This window comes from Macrosteles quadrilineatus, unplaced genomic scaffold, assembly GCF_028750875.1.
Source record: "Macrosteles quadrilineatus isolate MER2022 unplaced genomic scaffold, UCM_ALF_1.0 Scaffold_2__2_contigs__length_208266976, whole genome shotgun sequence".
Classification (NCBI taxonomy): domain Eukaryota; kingdom Metazoa; phylum Arthropoda; class Insecta; order Hemiptera; family Cicadellidae; genus Macrosteles; species Macrosteles quadrilineatus.
This window is the reverse complement of record NW_026542595.1, coordinates 31989398-32009858: the sequence shown is the minus strand read 5'-3', so window position 1 is coordinate 32009858 and position 20461 is coordinate 31989398. Positions and strand designations below refer to the sequence as shown.

Here is a 20461-nt window from a genome sequence, read left to right as displayed (position 1 = left end):
CTAGTCAGGTTTGTCCCATTTTACAACAAAAAATCTTAATATTTCAGCTATTTCTTATTCGATCTTTTTTAACTTTTTTTTATAGGGAATTAAAAAAGCTAAATTTTTTGAAGAAGTTGTAAAAGTCTTCTTGACATGTTTTCATAAAATTAGCCGTTTTTGAGTACCACATAATTTAAGTTAAAAAAATTAAAATAGTCGCCATTTTGAAATTTGGGGTTGAATCAAAATGAATTTTTTTACTAACATTGGCCTTTTATACCTTAACCTTCATACCAAGTTTTATAAAGGTCGGTTGAAAAAATTCAAAAATAAAAATGTTTATGTAAAAAATACAAAATGGCGGATACCTGCTTAAGGAAGCAATTTTGGAAAAAATGTTATTCTTGATTTTCTCTTTATTTTGACCCATAGAACCATTTACCGGAGTTTAGCTATGCGTTGTACGCTTGTGACCTTCAGATTGAGCTGCTTGTATATACGTTCAAGGCTCGCAACTGAATATATACAGCCAACGCTCAGAAAGAGTTAAATTCATTTAGGCCTATACATCTTTGCCTTGTTTAAATTAGAACATGTGAGTGTACTGTGTTTACTTTAACAACTTACAGGACGTGTTCTATGTTTTCACATTCCATGTTAGGGGGCAGTTTAAAGAATATAAATATGCTATTGACGTTTAATGTAATTTAATGAGTGTCGACTGTCCATAGAATATACAGGAAAGCTAAGATGAGGAAATGTTACAGTACTTAAACGTAAAAGTCACAGGTTTTGGAGTCTTTAGGAAGCACTATCATTAATGAAAAACCTTAGATGTGTTAGACTTAAGGAGGTTTTTACACTTCCTGCAACGGACTTGGAAAAATCCAAACATTTTCTCTGGGCTTACGAGGTCCAAGTTGTGTGAAAATGAATCGCGTGTGTGATAGTTTTAATGTTTGGAAATGAAAAAATTTTAAAGCGTGCGGATCGGTTTGAATACGCCTACTGTTATTACATTGAATTCTCTTTGGCAATCGGCTATTCTATTTGTTCTTGCTCATGATCGCACCGAATATTTACGTCGCAGCTTTAGTTTATGTAATGCATGACATTTTTGTAGCGTTACTATGATATAATATTATTCTCTTTTGTTATTTTTTATACCATATGACTTGTTCATTTAATTATTTAATATTCTGTTTGTAAACAATAAAAAACTAACTAGTTCATTGTGTGATGTATAGTTTTCAACATAATCTGCTTTATTATGACAGTTATAGTTTCCAGAACGGAGAATTTGTCTGTAGAAAATAAAATTGTTGACTTTCTATAGAAATGTTTTCTGCAAAGAAAAACAATTTTTATCAACTTGTTATATAGCATTTTTTGCAGAAACTTATGTGGCTCTAGCTTTGCATGTAAAAAGAATGATAAAAAAATAAATAAATAACAAATAAAAAAAAATTATAAAAACAGCCAGTTGGGCAGGCTGGGTTTTCTGCACCCCTCGCCATCTTTCACACTGTCGCCCGTAGTTCTTCTTTGGGGTAAGTTTTGTAAGGGAAAAACATAAATAAAAAAGTGTTCATACTAACAAGCTATTTAGTGATACCTACACTATTTTAGATATAGAGGAGTGCTTGACCTCCTTGTTTCTGCTGAGATAGGTAATGAGTGTGAATGTTACAGATCGATATGCTCCATGTAAGCTGGAGCTGCGACGGCTGGTCTCGCGTAGACAAGAGTTGCATGCAGCAGCTACAAGAGCCAAAGACTGGGCAGAACACGAGGCTTGGATCCCTCCCCTCCCCCCTCCTGGCTGGAGACTGCGGGGCTCCTTGGTGGCACATCTACACGAACACAAAGCTGCGGTCAACAGGTATAAACAAACATAAAGCTTTAGTTAACAGATATGATGCTTTCTAGTGATTTGACGTTAAACACATTTTGGCACATATGACATTTTAGTGTCTGTCAAAATGAATCTGTTAGAAAATTTAAACACAATTTCTTGTTTTAAACACCAATCTTGTGTAAAGATAGTCTTTACAATATTAATTAAGTAAATAAATCCATGCATAAATAAATATCTATCTATCTATGCTATATAAAAGTTGGATGAAGTAGATATTGTTGTAGTATTGTTGATAACATATTTGCTAGGCTGGTTCCTGTGACGGAGACTCCACTGTTTGCAAGTTGTTCCTCCGATGGCTGCATCCGCATTTGGGACTGTGCCAAGATGGAGGGTAGAAATATCGCCAACAGATCTCGCCAGGTATGTTGTTTATTCATGTGAAATAGCTCATTTTGATTAGGAATGGACAGGTCCTGAAACGTTGATACATTTTTAGGAAAACATGTTTCCCATCTTTATGCAGGAAAACATTTTATTCTGGCTTTCCTCAGGGCCGAATTATTCCAACTGTCAGCAATTTTTCATAGTCTTCAGTGATGATGATGTTTCTGTGATCATGAAAGATGTTGATAATTTGGCCGCTTTGGTAGTTGGTGATACAGTAGACCCCCTCTTAACCGACCCTAATGGGACTGGACCTAGGTCGGATAACTCAAAAGGCCGGTTAAAACGGGCAATCCCTAAAATCATAACATAATGAAGTGCTATTTATTTGGAATTATATAATCATTATTTTGAAGTCATACTTGCAATATTTATAAAATAAACTACTCTTATCTCCTTTTTCGTATTGATAGAAAAGTCAAAATAAACACAAAACACGACTAAGCCAAATAGGCCTACTTTCAGTGGAATATATTTTAGGACTAGGCTAAAGTCAATAAAAATTCCTATTTTAATAACTTTACTACTGTAATGTATTAATTGATGCTTTCCAAATCCATTGTAATACATTACAGAACCTTTTGTCGAAATTAAAGATACAAGCAACCATTTTGTTACAAGACAGGATGTTTATTCATAGCCTCTCACTGGAGGCTCGAGGCACAAAAACTAGGAGTTGTTAACCCCCCTTCCCTTCCCTCCCTACAAGTTGCATTGTTTGTTTACTCCAGCGATAAGATAACCAGTTCTCAAAATCGTAACGCACTTTACGATGTTATAAATTTTCTGCAAAGATAACAAACTGGCAATATGCTATATTTTTTGTGATCAATACAAAATAACTTATTCTTAGTAATATCCTGTGGAGATAAGTGTATGGTTCAGTTCTCATTGCCAAGCGTGGGAGCGGAAATGCTGAGATTCCTAGAAAGCGGCGGTTAAACCGAACTGCTCTCAAATCAAGGTCGGTTAAAGCAAACTGTATTATTTTAGGAGCGAAGGCAGATAATCCGATTATCGGTTAATACGAGGTCGGTTAAGAGGGGGTGTTCTGTAATGATGTTCCTGTGATGGCGCAAGATAGTAACAATAGGGTCTCAATTGCAAATTGATGTAGTTTGTCATTTGAAATAATTTTTCCTAAGTTTTTTAAACTTTCTCATGTTTTCTCCATAATAAATATATTCCCTAGTCTCTCCCAACTGAATGGTTAGAATAGATGTTCTTTTGTATTTTTATGTTGGAATAATATTTATTATTGTAGTAAAAAATTCATTTTGCAAGTAAAAAACAATGATACGTAGCCAAGGTTATTTTTATAGTTCAAGAAATTAATTAATTACTGTATTACAGTAAAACGCCGATTATCCGAACGCCGATTAACCGAATCGCCAATTATCCGAATCGGCTCCAAGCTTAATATTAAAAATTAAAACTAAGTGCAAAAATTTGACCGACTGCCGCGTAGACACAATGACGTCGCCACCCCGCGCGGCGGTGTAGTGAATTGACATCGAGACAGCGTTTAGATGCGCAGAATGTACAGCGCATGCACCTGCAGCCACTCCCCCTACCCAATGACACGCGAACTATCGATTTTTGGCGGATTCTAGGTCAGTTAGCTCCTCCCTCTTCTATTGTGCGGATCGCTGATTTTTTATAGAGTTGTGAGATTGTCAAACTTGTGATCTTCATTACTGTATGGTTACGTGTGTTAAATAACCAAGTAAAATGAGTGCAAAACGAAAACGTGTTGTCCTATCGCTAAAGAACAAAGTGGAAATAATCAACCAACTAAAAAAAGGAGTGGCGGGAAAGGTATTGGCGGAGAGATTTGGTGTCGGGGCGGCTACGATTACTGACATAAAAAATAACAGTGAAAAGATTTTAAGTTTTGTGACTACGTTGGAAAGTGATGATGGATGTTCGTCACGAAAAGTGATGAAAAAGGCTAAAGATGAACAGCTGGAAAATGCAGTTTTTACTTGGTTTTTGCAACAAAGATCTATTGGACAACCGATTTCAGGACCTATTTTGTGTGAAAAGGCGCGAATGTTCAGTGAAAAAATGGGTGTAGCTGATTTTAAGGCAAGCACGGGATGGATACGCAATTTCAAGAATCGGCACGGCATTCGAGAATTGGATATTGCCGGTGAAAAACTTTCTGCTGATAGTGAAGCTGCTAATAAATTTGTGGAGACATTTAAAAAAGAAACAGAAATGTACGACCCTGATCTTGTGTATAATGCTGACGAGACTGGTTTGAATTGGAAAGCTTTGCCAAGAAAAACCCTAGCATCTAAAAGAGAACAAAGTGCTCCCGGACACAAAGTCAGTAAAGATCGCGTCACTGTAATGGTCTGCGCTAACTCTACTGGTACCCATCGCCTTCCTTTATTATTGATCGGCAAAGCAAAGAAGCCACGGGCTTTTAAGAACGTAGCCAACTTACCAGTGACTTACACCAACCAGAAGAATGCTTGGATGGAGAGCACTATTTTTTTGGAGTGGTACGACAAAACCTTTATTCCTCAAGTGAAAAAATTTAAACAAGAAACAGGAAAAAAGGGAAAGGTTCTGCTTATCATGGACAATGCGCCGACGCATCCTTCACTAGATCTTCTCGTGAGAGAAAAGGGGAGATTTAAGTGTCTCTTTTTACCTCCTAACGTGACAAGTCTGCTCCAGCCCATGGATCAGGGTGTGATTGAGTGCACAAAACGTCTTTACAGACAACAGATGCTTCGTAAATTGCTCCTAGCTGAAGAGAACGACGAGGAACAAGTTTTGGATTCGTACAAAAAAATAAACTTAAAAGACTGTTGCTACATGATTGCAGACTCCTGGAACATGGTTAAAAGTGTTTCACTTAAACGGGCGTGGAACAAAATAAACGGTACGTCGACAAAAGAGCAACTCGAGTTTGAAAAGCAAGCTAAAGAACGAGAACTAACTGCTGAAGCTGCTGGCGTTGATGAAGACGAACCGGAATTGCCGTCAGTTGGGGAGTTAGTAAACATGGCTAAGGAGATTGCGGGTTGTTCGGAGTGTGATGTCGATGATATGGAAGAGTGGTTGGAATGTGATAGGAACGATCAAGGATACCAGATAATGACTGATGATGAAATCGCTGTGAGTGTCATGGATGAACAGGACAATGGAGATGAAAGCAATGAGACCGGGGGAGACGAAGATGCAGGAGACGAAAGTGTACCATCACATAGTGAGGCGTTCACGTGCTTTGACAACGCCTTCAAATGGATGGAGCGGCAACCAGAGTGCGACGGTGTACAGCTTCTTGCCGTCCGGCGCCTGCGTGATTTAGCTGCGCGGAAACGAGCTACAAGGTCACGGCAACTTACGCTGATCGAGATGTACAAGTAAGCGTTGTAAAAGAACTTTTTGTAAAGAACTTTATATTGTACTGTAGTTTTGTTTTTATAAATATCAGCATTTGTTTCTCTACTTGTACTTAAATTCAATTTAACATCTCTATTATGTCTTAGTTATCCACTCAATAAAGTTCATTCGTTGTGTAACACTTTGTGACCTCTGCATTTTGAGGTCCTCACGCATCCTCCCAGGGACAAAAGTTTGAAGCGTTTGCCTGTGAAATTCCTCAAAATTTCCCTTCTTGGACAGAACCAGGTTCAACAAATCAGAAAGTGGAGAACGACAATATGGGATCAACAAACTGAGAAGCAGTGAGTCATCAACACCCGGAATTTCCCTAATTCGGAACAAGTCTGCCAAAAATTTCAACAATCTGTGGACTTCCAATCCATCAACACAAGGCAGAGCCTGCAAAAGAGGCGTCAAAGGGTTGGGAAGCTTGTTGTACGAGGCAGAGGCCAAAGAGCCAGAACACTTGGCGATGGGCTCGGTTTGTTGATTTGGAGCGCACGGAATGGGAGAGCCAGGAGTTGGAGCTGGACCAACTTCGGTCGAAACCTCATTGCGACTGACCGGAGTAACCTCGGTCACCACATTCGGTTCTTCCGAAGTGCGTTGAGCCTTAGGGCCAAGGGCCGCTAACATCTCATCCAGACTACCAGAAACCTGTTTGAGCCAGGCAAGGTCGTCCCCCTTGAGTGAGCCTACGGTAGCCAACAGGCCAGCGCGTCCCCTCAAATGTCCAATGCGAGAAATCGCTCGGGACCTCGCTCTACCGGTCAAGGGCTCATCTTTCAGTTCTTCGACACGACCATCCCACTCCTCAAATTTTGACCTGCAAGCCTCCAACTCATCAGTGACCACTAAGGTGGGTGGCCACGATGTGACAAACTTGCTCGCTGTCAATCCTCGCAACTGTGTACGCAAAGAGCTCACATCAGTCGCAGGTTCAGCTCCCCTAGCCTTCACCTCAAACACAAGCTCGTCCTTGAGCAGAAACTCGGGAATCAAAGAGCTAGCCATTCTGACACCTAACACAAAGATTGACACTTTTCAGACACAACAATGCGACAAATAACAATCACTAACTTCCTAAGACCTCTAATTCACAGACGAGAACACAACCACGGGGCCAACAATCAAAATCAGCCTGCCACCAACAGGCCCAAAATCAGAAACATGAGACGACCACAAAAACAAATAAATAACTAACAGACAAAGAACAAATGAACCACTATGACTAAACACAAATGCCATGTCCTCCTAACCTCAACAAATCTCATTCGAAAAATTTACCAACTTTATTTACTGCGCTAAAAAAAAAAAAAATATATATATTTTTTTTTTCTACTACTTTAATCAACCTACCGCACAGTAAATTTGACCAACCACGCTCTGCTACCATTTGTGACCGAATTCCCAACTCCATTGATCAAAAGGGTGAAGCCCTTGGAAGCGCAAAATCAATGGTGGGATTCCGGTACAATATTGCTGAGGTGGAGGACCAACAATGACAACACAAGAGCTGGCTGGACACAAATATGAGTTTATTCATTTCAATAAATATATATAAATGCAACAATAATACATAACAATAATAAATAAACATTGCCCTAGCCAAGATATAATAATTAAAGCTTTAAAAATATTTTAAAATTTCTTTAGTTAAAAAAAAACAATTTAATTTAAAATGGAAATTCAAGTTAGGCCTAAATGACATTTAGTTGCAAAAACATTTAGTGTACTACCTCAAACAAATTTAAAACAAGTTAGCTTAGGTGGCCACCTTATAAAGAACATTTAAAACATTTAAAGGAAATTACTTTAGCCCTAGGCCTACATTTAAAATAAATAACTTTTACATTTACAAACATGAAAACATTTACACTATCAACAAATGTGGTCGCCTCGCAAAGACTATAAAATATATTCCAAAATATATTCCAAGCGGTAAAATAACCGTCAAGGGAGAAAAAAAAAGATTTTTACCCTCAATCAAGGGGTGTGAAACAGAATTAAAAGAATGGAATTTAAAAATTTGAATGAAAGTTAAAGTTAAATTAAATTTAGAGAATGAAAGCCTAATTAATAAAATTGCAGGTAAAAAGATTACAGGTTTTATTTTATAAGTTAAATGAAAACGTTGATGTGGAGTTAGATTTCTTCAGGTAGATGAGACTCTCCAAAAGGGCTGGACTGACCTGACCGTAAACCTTGTTGAAATCCAGGAAGCAGAAGTAGAAGTAGGGCCGAGTACAGGATGGCCGCTCCCCAGACATGGCAGCACGGCATTAGGCCGGAGTGGGCGTAGGCCTAGATGTGTAGGTAATTCCATCAGCAAGTGCCGCAGTGGCAGTGCGAGGACTGGCAGTGGCACGGCGCATCAGTCTCAGCGGTGCAGTCCAGGAGAATGCTCATGTTAAGTCAGTCAGCAACTAATGGTGGCAGGCTTCAGGTGGAGTCGCCAACCCTGATACAAAGTATAGATCACTGACCTGGCCTAATTAGGGCTAACATGTCTCAGAGTCCATATATTCAGGTTGCACTAGGCCTGAATAAATCAAAAGGGCGTAAAACATTCTCTTTACCTGCAGTCAGCGACCACATTTTTACAATAGCTGTTCTAGTGTCTAGCCTAACCAAACATGGTTTTCTAAAGAATAGTAACATGATCTCACATGAATAAAAGTGCATGAATGTGCTTGCTTACTATTCACAAGTTTGAGAACAAATGAAATGGAAAATTAAAAGGTTATTATCTTGGCTAGGCTACTGTAGTTGACCAGAGCAAAAATTTAGGCTAGCAAAAGCTACTAGCACAAACAAAAAAATATAACTAGCCTAGAAACTTTTAATGTGATTGGGTCCAGACCAGCTCACAGTTAAACACAAAAATTACACAAAAATGACTCAAAGTTACACAGACATGATGTTAACACTTTACTAACTTGGTCTTTTAACCTTAAACATGAAAATTGGCTCAACTTTTAATATCACATGTACTGAACAAGTTAACTCAACGAGGCATGCACATTGTGTTATCTAGTGGACTCGAAATTCTCAGAAAACAGTACAAAACACATCAAAATGACTCTATAAAACATTTCTGAACAATAGTGAAACAGTGAAAAATGAAACAAAATGAAATAAGCGAGGACTAGGCCTGGCGAATTCAACTTACCCGTGGTATGAAAACTCTACTCGCAGAAATGCTCCATTCCGAGCAGTTGCGAAACGATCTATGAAACTAAAAACTTCAGGGTTCACAAAAGAAAACTCTTCCGGAAGAAAACCCCGTAGCCTTGGAACAATCTCAAACCCAAAGTCTGAGAAACGGGAGCCACAAAATGTCAGCCGATGAACGTCCAGCAGAACGCAGCCAGTAGTACCAACCACACAACAAATTAAACAGTGCCGTTGAGCATTGAGCACATACACACGGCACAACTTTGTTTTTCTTTATTACCATTCTGTGTCTGATTATCCGAATTTTTGATTATCCGAATCGACCCCGGTCCCAATTAATTCGGATAATCGGCGTTTTACTGTACTCTGCCAAGTAATGTAACTTTACATCAAATTGAAAAGTTTATGGGCCCAGAGAGCTCAGTCCCAGTAATTGCCTTATTTATTGATCAAGTTTAAAAGACTAGACTTACAAAATTTCAAGTAGTGAAAATGTGTCTGTTTTACCTCAATTAAAGGAGGGGACTAATTTTGCCAATTGGAAGTTCAGACTAAAATTAGTCCTTGAGGAGAAAGGAGTTGCTGATTGATATTCTTGAAAATCAAGTAACATAAGAAAATAAGGCAAAAGATACAAGAGCCAGATCATTCATTGTACAGTGGTTATCAGACAAATACCTAGAATATGTAAAAAATGCAAAAACTGCTAAGGAAATTATATTTTGTTTTAAAAATGTCTTTGAACAAAAAAGTACTTTTAATAAGTTGTACCTCAGAAAATAATTTTGTTAAATCTAAAGTGTAAAAGTTATGATAAACTACAAGATCATTTCATTTTCTAAAAATTTGATGCTTTAATTAATCAACTTGAATCTTAAGGGTCAAAAATTGAAGAAAGTGATAAAGTTTGCCATTTTTTACTGTTTTTTTTTTTTTTGGTCTGTTTTTTTTTATATAAAATAAGATTCCCACGCATTAAGATGTTGAGGTTTTATCATTTGTTTTAAAATTTTAAGGTTTCCCAAATTGAAAATATGTGCTGTATTAACACGTTTGCTGCTAACCGCTAGATGCCGCGACTGCGCTAGGAGCTGAACTAGCGCTTGCCGCTAAAACACTGAATTACAGTAAAAACAACAGTAATTATACTGGATAGCAATGTTCTGCAATAAAACTGGTTTTGGACATAGTACTAAGCGATTCTGATAGATAGCAGCACTACCCAGGTTGCAGTCAGTAAAGTAGTGTCGCTATCTAGCAGGAAAGAGGTGGGACAAAGCCCTGTTCTAAATGACCCTGGTGGTGATTTTAGGAAACTATATTTTTTATTGTCAGAAACGTTTGTGGGGAAAAAAGTTTGTGTAAAATGTTTGATTTTGATCTCTAGGTGGGTTGAGCTTGGAAGCGGACTTACTTACTTACTGCTGTGGCCATTGGTACCCTAAGTGGTACTTGGCCTCCCTAACACACTGCCTCTCCATACATCTCTGCATCTTGCGTCTTCCTTCATTCTTCGTAGTTTTCTTATGTCCTTTTGGGATCACATCATTTGTCCGAGTTTTCAACTGTCCGAGTTTGTTAAAAATTACAAAATATTTGAAAAATCATTTGTCCGAGTTTTCAACTGTCCGAGATTTATATATAACTAATAATAATTAGATAAATAAACTGTCCGAGTTTTCATTTGTCCGAGTTTATTAAATTATTTTTAAAAATATCGAAATATCAAGTGTCCGAGTTTTCAACTGTCCGAGTATGGTTTAAATAATAATAATATTTCGTTAAATCAACTGTCCGGGTTTTCATTTGTCCGAGTTTTTAAATTATTAAAAAAAATATCAAAATATCATTTGTCCGAGTTTTCAACTGTCCGAGTAGGGGCAACATCAAAATGTGACACTGCGCGCCGAGACTAGCGTGTCTAAAGCGCCGGTTCAGAAGTCGATATGAACCCCTTCTGTGAAGGAGTCAGGCATTGTGCGAGCCGCGAGAGCCCCTCACGTCGAATTAAGAAAAATTATTTTATTTTTATATAAGACTAATTTTACAATTATTAATAATAAAATTAAACTCTCATCACCTAACACAACCAACCAAACTTGCTGATAATATAAAATACCCCCGCCATTATTATATTATCAGCAAGTTTGGTTGGTTGTGTTTGGTGATGACAGTTTTATAATTAAAAATTGTAAAATTAGTCTTATAATAAAAATAATATAATTTTTCTTAAGCCGACGTGAGGGCCTCTCGCGGCTCGCACAATGCCTGACTCCTTCACAGAAGGGGTTCACATCGACTTCTGAATCGGCGCTTTAGACACGCTAGTCTCGGCGCGCAATGTCACATTTTGATGTTGCCCCTACTCGGACAGTTGAAAAATCGGACAAATGATATTTTGATATTTTTTTAATAATTTAAAAACTCTGACAAATGAAAACTCGGACAGTTGATTTAACGAAATATTATTATTATTTAAGCCATACTCGGACAGTTGAAAACTCGGACACTTGATATTACGATATTTTTTAAAATAATTTAATAAACTCGGACAGTTGATTTATCTAATTATTATTAGTTATTTATAAAAACTCGGACAGTTGAAAACTCGGACAAATGATTTTTCAAATATTTTGTAATTTTTAACAAACTCGGACAGTTGAAAACTCGGACAAATGAACCTCACCCGTCCTTTTCTACTTGCTTCCACTATCTCTACCAAGACTTCCTTCTGGGTTGTCCTGCAGTGCTTTTTTTAGTAAAAAGTGTTTTCATTTATATCCTGCCCATCTCATCCTTCTACTCCGTACCTCAGCGACAATATCCGGATCTTAAAACAATTCTCTCAGTTCCCAATTAAGCTTTATTCTCCATTGTCCACCCTCAAACAAACTTATTTTATTTTCCCATTTATATTGTTACTTAGGAGGTTTCATATTCATAGTAGGTGAAGTGTTTTTCACTCAAATATTATTTTACGAAATGAAACCTTAATGAGTAAAACATTGTAGGTGTACAATGGGCATAGTGGCGCATTGGTGGGAATGACTCTGTGTCACAACAACCAATCAGTGGCAACCATTAGCAGCAGTGGAGCTGTCCTGGTGGTCAGGATTGAAACTAGTACAAACAAAATGTCCATCTTGCAGAGCAGACAACTAGACCTTCATGAGGAGGTGATCAAATATTATTTACCATTTCACTAATAGTCCAGGTAGCAAAAAGGCACAGGGAAATGTATGGAATACAATTTCTGACTTTCTTTGATAAAGTTAGGGGGTGAACATATTAAAAGTTCCCGCCTGTAGCCTTTGAGTGGGGGGGGGGGATAGAAGGTACCATTTTCAATTTGTTTTCACAAAAAAATCATAAACTATGTGTCATTGCGAAATTACTGTCATGTCTGTATTAAATTTACAGCAAGTTATGTTCTGCAATATTGTTTGATATCTTGTGTAGTTTTAATGTTATTCATTATCAAAAGATTGTAAATTTAGGAAAAGCATTTTTTCCTCAATGTTTATGGTTTTCTTTCGTCAAGATAACTCCTAAATTATGCACCCAATAAATAAATGCCAGGCATAGGATTGTATAATCCCAAATTCCCCTCAATAACATACAGTATGTCATGCAAGTAAACAGTAAGTTTTCTAGTAAATTTAGATTTCTTTTCTAATATTTTTATTCTTAAAATTAAATGATTAAAATAAATAAAGTTAATCTGCTCTTATAGAAATTTTTTAACATTCTATACCACTTTGTGGAATTTTGAACAGTTTGTTTTCTAAAAAAAACTAGCCGTCATACCCATGCTTCCTGATGTATTATCTTGTAATCTATTTTGAATAGTCTTATCTATCTCTATTGTAGGGGGCTGCAGTGGACATCAGTCACCACGGGTCAGGCTCACAGAGTGTGCTGGTCTATGCCACCATGTTGGGTTGTATCATAGGTTGGGACCTGCGAGCCCCTGGCATCGCGTGGAAACTGGAGAATGATTTGAGAAAAGGTACTTAAATATACACTAAAATCGTTTTATTAACCCTTCTCAGACGTTTGACGGATATATCCGCCTAAGTCTTTGGCGATAAAGGACGGGTAACGGATATATCCGCTTATGGTTTTTGATGTTCCGGACGGGAAGCGGATATATCCGCCTTCTCTTCAGACAGACTATCAGGTGCTTGAGCAGTAACCAGATGTTTCGCTGTACCAAGGCGCCACTTTCCTGCTCTCTACGTGGCTGCGTTCACCCCCGCTCTCCCCCCTCTCTCCCGCGCCTACCCCTCTCACGCGCTTCCCCCTCTTTCGCACACCCCCAACCTCTCCTACGCTCCCCCCTCGACGTTTCGCGCTCAACACTACGTTGTCTTTATTTATTTTTTACATATTGTTCTTTATTTATTTCCTAACGTTGTCATGGTCATATCTTTAAAGACGGGTGGCAGATATATCCGCTGCTTTTCTACCGATACGCGGACGGACGGGTAGCGGATATATCCGCATAGTTGAAAACGAGTGAAAAATTATTTTCACAGTATGAAGTGTTCCATTGTGTTTATTTTATGTATACTTGTATAACAAAACACAAATAAGGAAAATTAATTTTTATTTTTTCCTATAATTTTTTCCCGTTCTATGTCACGATTTTGCCCGTCCGGGAATTGTTAACATTTAGTGTACCACTTTTTAGTGAGTTTAACAGCATTGGCATTTTGTAGGAAAAGGTTCATAGACTTGTTACTACCTCATAAGCAACCTTTTTTTTTGTAGCATAATGAATTAATTGATAGCCATCTATGTAGAAAGCAGAGACATTGACTTGTTCAAAATTTTCTGTTTTAAAGAATCATTGATATGAGAATAGTGGATGGAGTGATATGCATTATGTAGGTTTTGTCACTAATACCAGCTGTTGCTTTTGCAAGAATTGTTTATTTACATCCCAACAATCAAGGACAGTACATTTCCATGAACTCCAGAGACGATATCCATCATTACCATCATATCCAATAAGTTTGCATTTCATTGCTTTCTTGTCAAACTTACGTCTTCTCTTTGGAACATGGACAAAACAATCTGTCCCGATAACTCGTAAGTGTTCTATTGCAGGTCTTTTTCTAAACCATAATTCATATGGAGTCTTTCCGGCAACTGATGACTTAGCAGTTCTGTTCAAAATATAGGCTGTAGTGTTTATCAATTCGGCCCACAAGCCTTGAGGCAGATCACCGTGAGCATGCATCATTGACCTTGCACATTCAACTATGGTCCGATTTTCTCTCTCTGCAGATCCATTCTGTTGTGGAGTGTATGGCATTGTGATCAACTGTTGTATTCCATTCACTTGAAGGACTTGTCTAATACTTTCGTTTTCGAATTCACCTCCTCCATCACATCTCAACTTACATATTACATGGCCTGTGACTTTGACTTTTGCAAGAAACTGCTTCAGCTTCTCTACAACTTGAGATTTTGTCTTCATAAAATAAACACTGCGGTAGCGAGTAAAGTCATCCTTGAACAATACAAAGTATTTTGAACCTCCAATCGACTCTAAGAAAGGTCCACAAACATCAGAGTGAACGATTTCACCAGGTACTGAAGCTCTGTGTTCATCTCTGCTTCTGAATTGTGTCCTGTGCATTTTTCCATAAGCACAACATTCACATACCTCATTGTCAAGCTTGAGAATAAGGTTCAGTTCTCTTCTTGCAAACTCTTGTACATGAGTTTTGCTTTGATGTCCTAGTCGTTCATGAAGTAACTGCAACTGATTAACAGCTGGAACTCCTTCCATAACAGCCATGAGGTCTACTGATTTTCTTACTGCTAATTTAAACAAGCCTCCGCCTTGACTTCTATGTCCTTTGATGAGTGGTTTACCATTTCTATCAAACAAAGTGCAATCTTTGGATGTTGATACAAATTTACTATTTACATTTAAATCTTGAGCAGCAGTTACTGAAAATAGGTTTGCGAAGATACCAGGTACATACCATACATTGGTTAGCTTTACTGGATTCCAAATACCATCCAAATTCGCTTCCATGCAAATTGTTCCTCTACCAATGTAATAGGAGGGTCAAATATTGTAAAGAGGAAGTGTTTGGCAATGTTGTGTGAGTAGGCTGGTAGTGTTGTTAAACAATAACTTGTTGTGCTGACCTACTGAAGGCTGTTGCTTTAAGTAGGCCAGTGCACTTGTTCAGGGGGTCAGTTTTGGTGGGTAGTGTTTGTGTGATGCACCAGAGGACGGGGTCCTGCTGGGGGAGCTGGAGCCCAAGGCCCTTGGCCTTGGGTCCAGGTAAGACAATGTAAAGGGTTTTCAAAATTGGGGTTTAGAGTCTTTTCAAAATTGGGGTTTCAGTTTCTAACTAAATGATTACAGTTCCAGTCTACTCTACCTTTTTTTTGATTGTTGGTTTAGCTTTGTGTTCTTTGTGTTGTTTTGAGTAATTAATAAAGTTGGGTTTTGTAAGCGAGTGCTGAGTTTCATTCCTGAGCTACGTCACCCAAAGTAACAGTAGGTATTCCAAGAGGAATACGACCGTTACAAGGTGATGGAAGCGCCGGGAGTTTTGTAATTTTTTTACAAAACTTCGATCTTGGTACCTCTTGGGCAAAATAATTGGCTTTAATTTTTGGGGTTCTTTCAGTGCAGAAAAATTTTGGTTTTTTGAATATATTTTTTTTTTTATTTGTAATCACCACTTTGGTGCAGTTTTTAATCAGTTCTATTTGGGGGTTTAGTGTTTTTTGGGACAGCAGTGAAGGGCTGGAATGCCGTAAATGTGAAGTTTTCAGTGTTATTTTATGTGAGTCTATGTGTCATGTGCGGGTTGCATGTGAGTTCGATATGTGTTCGTGTTCGGTTACACGAGTGTTCTAAGCGTCAAGTGCGGGTTGCACGTGAGTTCGATATGTGTTTGTGTTCGGTTACACGAGTGTTCTTTGCGTCATGTGCGGGTTGCACGTGAGTTCGATATGTGTTCGTGTTTGGTTACACGAGTGTTCTATGCGTCATGTGCGGGTTGCACGTGAGTTCGATATGTGTTCGTGTTTGGTTACACGAGTGTTCTTTGCGTCATGTGCGGGTTGCACGTGAGTTCGATATGTGTTCGTGTTTGGTTACACGAGTGTTCTATGCGTCATGTGCGGGTTGCACGTGAGTTCGATATGTGTTCGTGTTTGGTTACACGAGTGTTCTTTGCGTCATGTGCGGGTTGCACGTGAGTTTGATATGTGTTCTTTGAGTTTATTGTGTATCGTGTTTGGAAGCACGAGAGTTTTTGCGTTATGTGCTAAGTGCACATGGTTGTTAAGCATTGCGTGCTGGATGCACGAGGTATTATGTGTTGTGCTGGCTGCACAGGGTTTTCATTTGTTACGTGCTGGGAGCACAAGGTGAATTTTTGTTATGTGCTGAGTGCACGAGGTATTTTTGTGATGTATGCTAAGTGCTAGCTGCACAAGGTTTTTATTTGTTCTGTGCTGGGTGCACATGTGTAATGTGTGTTTCAGATGTTGTTTGCTGTGCACAAGTGTGTGTATTTGCCTGGTGAAATATATGTCGAATCTGGGATCTTGTAGTTCCCAGGTTTCTTGATGATGCGATTCTGTGGTTGCAGACCTGCTATTTCCACCCTAGAGTGTATATTGTGCGAATAATGTGGCGGACACATGTTGTCAAACTAGTCTGTTTCAGCTCTATATGCGCAGTAGATGCAGTGAATGGTGGATCAATATATTATATTTTGTAGAAGTAGTTTGAGGGATAATTATTCATAGTGTGTTATGGTGTACTGTTTTAGAAATATATTTGAGCTTAAACTTTAATTTGATAGTAATATATTTTTTTTCAGATGGGGATTTTTACAAATGGTTAATACTGTTAATGATTAGAGTAGGTGTTCATGTTGATATTTCAGAGTATAGCACGAGCAAAGTTGCGGTGAGAGAAGTCAGCATGTTTGTAGGCTGAGGAATGCTGAGTGTGGTGTAAATGGCCTCTCTGTGACCTGACCTTGCTGAGTGCTGACCGTGTTGTGTTACACTGTTTACCTTTTAATACTGATGCTCTAGAGTTTGCTTTGGGAAATCAGCAATGCATGAATGTTTTATTTTGGGAACAAATTTTTGTTATAGGTGATAGATTGTTGGAGAAATTTTAAAAGGGAAATTGGTTTTGCTTACGGGTTAGATTGTAACGATTTGGGCCCAAATCATTTTTTCCAGAAATTTTTTTTTTATGCATTTTCATTGGAAAATTATATATGCCGTTTTTAAGTGTATTTTTGATATAACACATTGAAGCTAAAATTTAACTTGTTTTTAATATGTAAGCAAACATAATTTCACTCAATGTTATGAGGAGAAATGACCAAAATGTTGGTAAACTTTTAAACATAAATTATGTAAGCTATATTGAATGAGGTACATAGTTTGAAAATTTTAAACTATTATTTTGACAATGATAAATTGTGTTTGTGTTTTAAAAATGCTATGGGGAAGTCTAATTTTATTGGAAGATGATTTTGCTTTGTTTTTTCTTTGTTTATACTATTTTAGAGATAAATTGTATCATATTTCACAAAGGTGGCAACTGTATTGGGAAATAATGTTTTAAATGTTGCAATAGTTTCCTCTAGTAAAATTAACAATCTGGCAAATTTTGAAGACAAGACAGTTTATGTATTAAAAGAATATTTTATTGAGATATATTTTGTTGTTTAGATTTTTAATTATCAGGGACTTAAATGGGAGACAAATTGAATATTTTTGTTCATTCAGAATTAAATTAAATTATACTAGAAATGAAAGACTGTTCCATCATTTATTGTTTTAAATGCTTTAAAAAGGTCATACTTGAAGAGTTAAAAGTAAACCAATCAGAAATTATATATAACGTTTTGTTATTTAATTGTATAGGCCTATGATTTGTTAAGGTAACACATTCCAAACACTTCTCTTAGTTTCAATAATTTTTGTTTTAATGTTGGTTGTTTTGTTTTGTTCTTAATGTGAGTTTGAGAATTTCTTTAAAAGTCTAGGGTTTTTTTTTACAAATTATATGTTGTATTTGTGAGTTATATGTTTGTGTAGGCTTCCTATTTACCCATCCCTACTGACCAGCTGTAGACAAGGCTACAAGAACTTCATGATTTGCCGTGTTATCTTCAACATTGTGATCGGAGGAAGAGACTTTTGTCAAACTCAATGAAAACTGGGGAAATGCAGCTGGGGGCAAGGGCTTTTAAGAAGAGGAGAACTTCAGACTGCAGTACACTCAATCAATGGCAAAAGCAGTCCAACGTCATCGTCAACCAAAGTCAATTCATCATCAATGCTGTCAAGGAACACTGGATGGACTACAGACTATAGACACCGAAGTGGGAGACATCGCAGAAGACATGGCTGTGGTCAAACATCTGAAGACCAATGACTGTTCGAGGAGGCTTTATCGACGCATCTGCTGAGGAAGTCAGCGAACAGTTGGTCAGTTCTTCCCCTCCTAAACCTTATTTTAATTTTGTTTAGGTACAATTTTAAAAGATTTTAATCAGTTTTGGTTATTAATTTTTTTTTTCTGAGTGGGTGTATCTATGTAGTTGAGACGCTGGGGACATCGTCTGGAGGAAATGGGGGGATGTAATAGGAGGGTCAAATATTGTAAAGAGGAAGTGTTTGGCAATGTTGTGTGAGTAGGCTGGTAGTGTTGTTAAACAATAACTTGTTGTGCTGACCTACTGAAGGCTGTTGCTTTAAGTAGGCCAGTGCACTTGTTCAGGGGGTCAGTTTTGGTGGGTAGTGTTTGTGTGGTGCACCAGAGGACGGGGTCCTGCTGGGGGAGCTGGAGCCCAAGGCCCTTGGCCTTGGGTCCAGGTAAGACAATGTAAAGGGTTTTCAAAATTGGGGTTTAGAGTCTTTTCAAAATTGGGGTTTCAGTTTCTAACTAAATGATTACAGTTCCAGTCTACTCTACCTTTTTTTTGATTGTTGGTTTAGCTTTGTGTTCTTTGTGTTGTTTTGAGTAATTAATAAAGTTGGGTTTTGTAAGCGAGTGCTGAGTTTCATTCCTGAGCTACGTCACCCAAAGTAACAGTAGGTATTCCAAGAGGAATACGACCGTTACACCAATAGCACTTGTCTGTTGTCCATTTGCCATTGTAACTGCATGAGGTAACTCAAATTGTTCAAAGTCAGTAAACATTTCCCTACAATGTGTAACATGGTTGGTAGCACCACTGTCCACGTACCAATCATGTGATACGGCAGTATTCTGGGTTTGAAAAACACAATTGCTTAATATGGTTAGTGCTGCTTGTTTGGATTCTTTTTCCAAGCTTTTCTTTTCATGTTTTCTTTCAGGTTTTCCATCCTCTATCCATTTCTGACACCCCTGCAACCAATGTCCTTTCTTGTGACAATAGTGGCATGGAAACTTTTTCTTTTCATCATTGTTCTTGCTGTTTTTCTGTAGACTTACTAAGTTACCTTTGCCTTCTTTAGATCTATTGACCGCCATTAAAGCTGTATCTTCTTTATCTTTTTCGTTTGAGGTCAGCTTTCTTGCTTCTGTACACAGCCAATTTGTTAGATTGTCAAGGTTTCTCGCTTTATCCTTGTGAATCATTAACCAAGTTGTCTGAAAGTTGGAATATTCTGCTGGTAGGATTTCAAAAATCTTGCAAATCAACAATATCTGAGGTAAACTATCTTCTTTCTTGTCTTGAATTTTCTTAATTTCTTCTTGAAGCTTTACCCATAACGACTTGATTGCAGATAGGTTTCCAGCCATATCCAAGTGTTGATCCCATTTGTAGGTGAAGAACAGAGAGCATATATCATAGGCTTTATTTTCCTCTATTTCCGCAAATAGATTATGCAGCTCCTTCCAAACCTCATCTGGTTTTTCTAGGTTTCTTACCTGAGCTCTTACTTCCTTACTTAATGAAGATGCTAACATAAAAATTACTTCTGATTGTGTTTTGTTATACTTATCCATCTTCATTTTGTATTCTTTCATTTCTGCAGCTTGTGTTTCATCTTTAGGTTTCTCTGGCAATTCCATTTTACCAGAAATGGCTTCGTATGCATCTGGGATTCCTTTAAGCCTAATTTGCATTAGATATTTCCAATCATCCCAGTTGTCCTTTCCATGCAGCAATTCCATTTTCTGCATAACGAATTCCATACTAAAGGTTTTATCTCAAGCAATAAATTATTCTATTTAAAACCTGTAACACACAATATAAGGGTGTCTGGGCCCATAACCTGTTATGAAATACTATTGTTACAAGTTAAATTTAGAATGAAATGAAAAGAATACTTTACTGGAAGAAAAAATTGGACGAAAACTTGACAAAAATCGCACAAAACTGCATTTTTGAACGTCCGTAATGTTATTTACTAAGTAGTGAGGCCATATTTTAATGGCTAAAGACACTCTCGCCAATCCAGTGAATACATTAAAATGACTTGGATCTTGATAGGTACTCTCGTTTTCTTGGAGAAGATTGCGTAAAATACCATCTTGAGTGTTACAGAAAGACAGACAGACAGAAATTTAGATGAGACTTGTTCCGGCTTATT

General features: G+C 37.6%; 1 protein-coding gene across 5 annotated transcripts in view; it reads left to right on the top strand.

The window, feature by feature from the left end:
• Positions 1 to 20461, top strand: part of LOC128983894 (phosphoinositide 3-kinase regulatory subunit 4) — a 94538-nt gene that overhangs the window by 64597 nt on the left and 9480 nt on the right. For all 5 annotated transcript variants that reach the window (XM_054403150.1, XM_054403147.1, XM_054403148.1 and 2 more), the window contains 4 exons: positions 1675 to 1864; positions 2149 to 2263; positions 11878 to 12042; positions 12737 to 12875. In XM_054403150.1, the coding sequence (XP_054259125.1) occupies positions 1675 to 1864; positions 2149 to 2263; positions 11878 to 12042; positions 12737 to 12875 (609 nt within the window). The remainder of the gene's footprint in view (positions 1 to 1674; positions 1865 to 2148; positions 2264 to 11877; positions 12043 to 12736; positions 12876 to 20461) is intronic.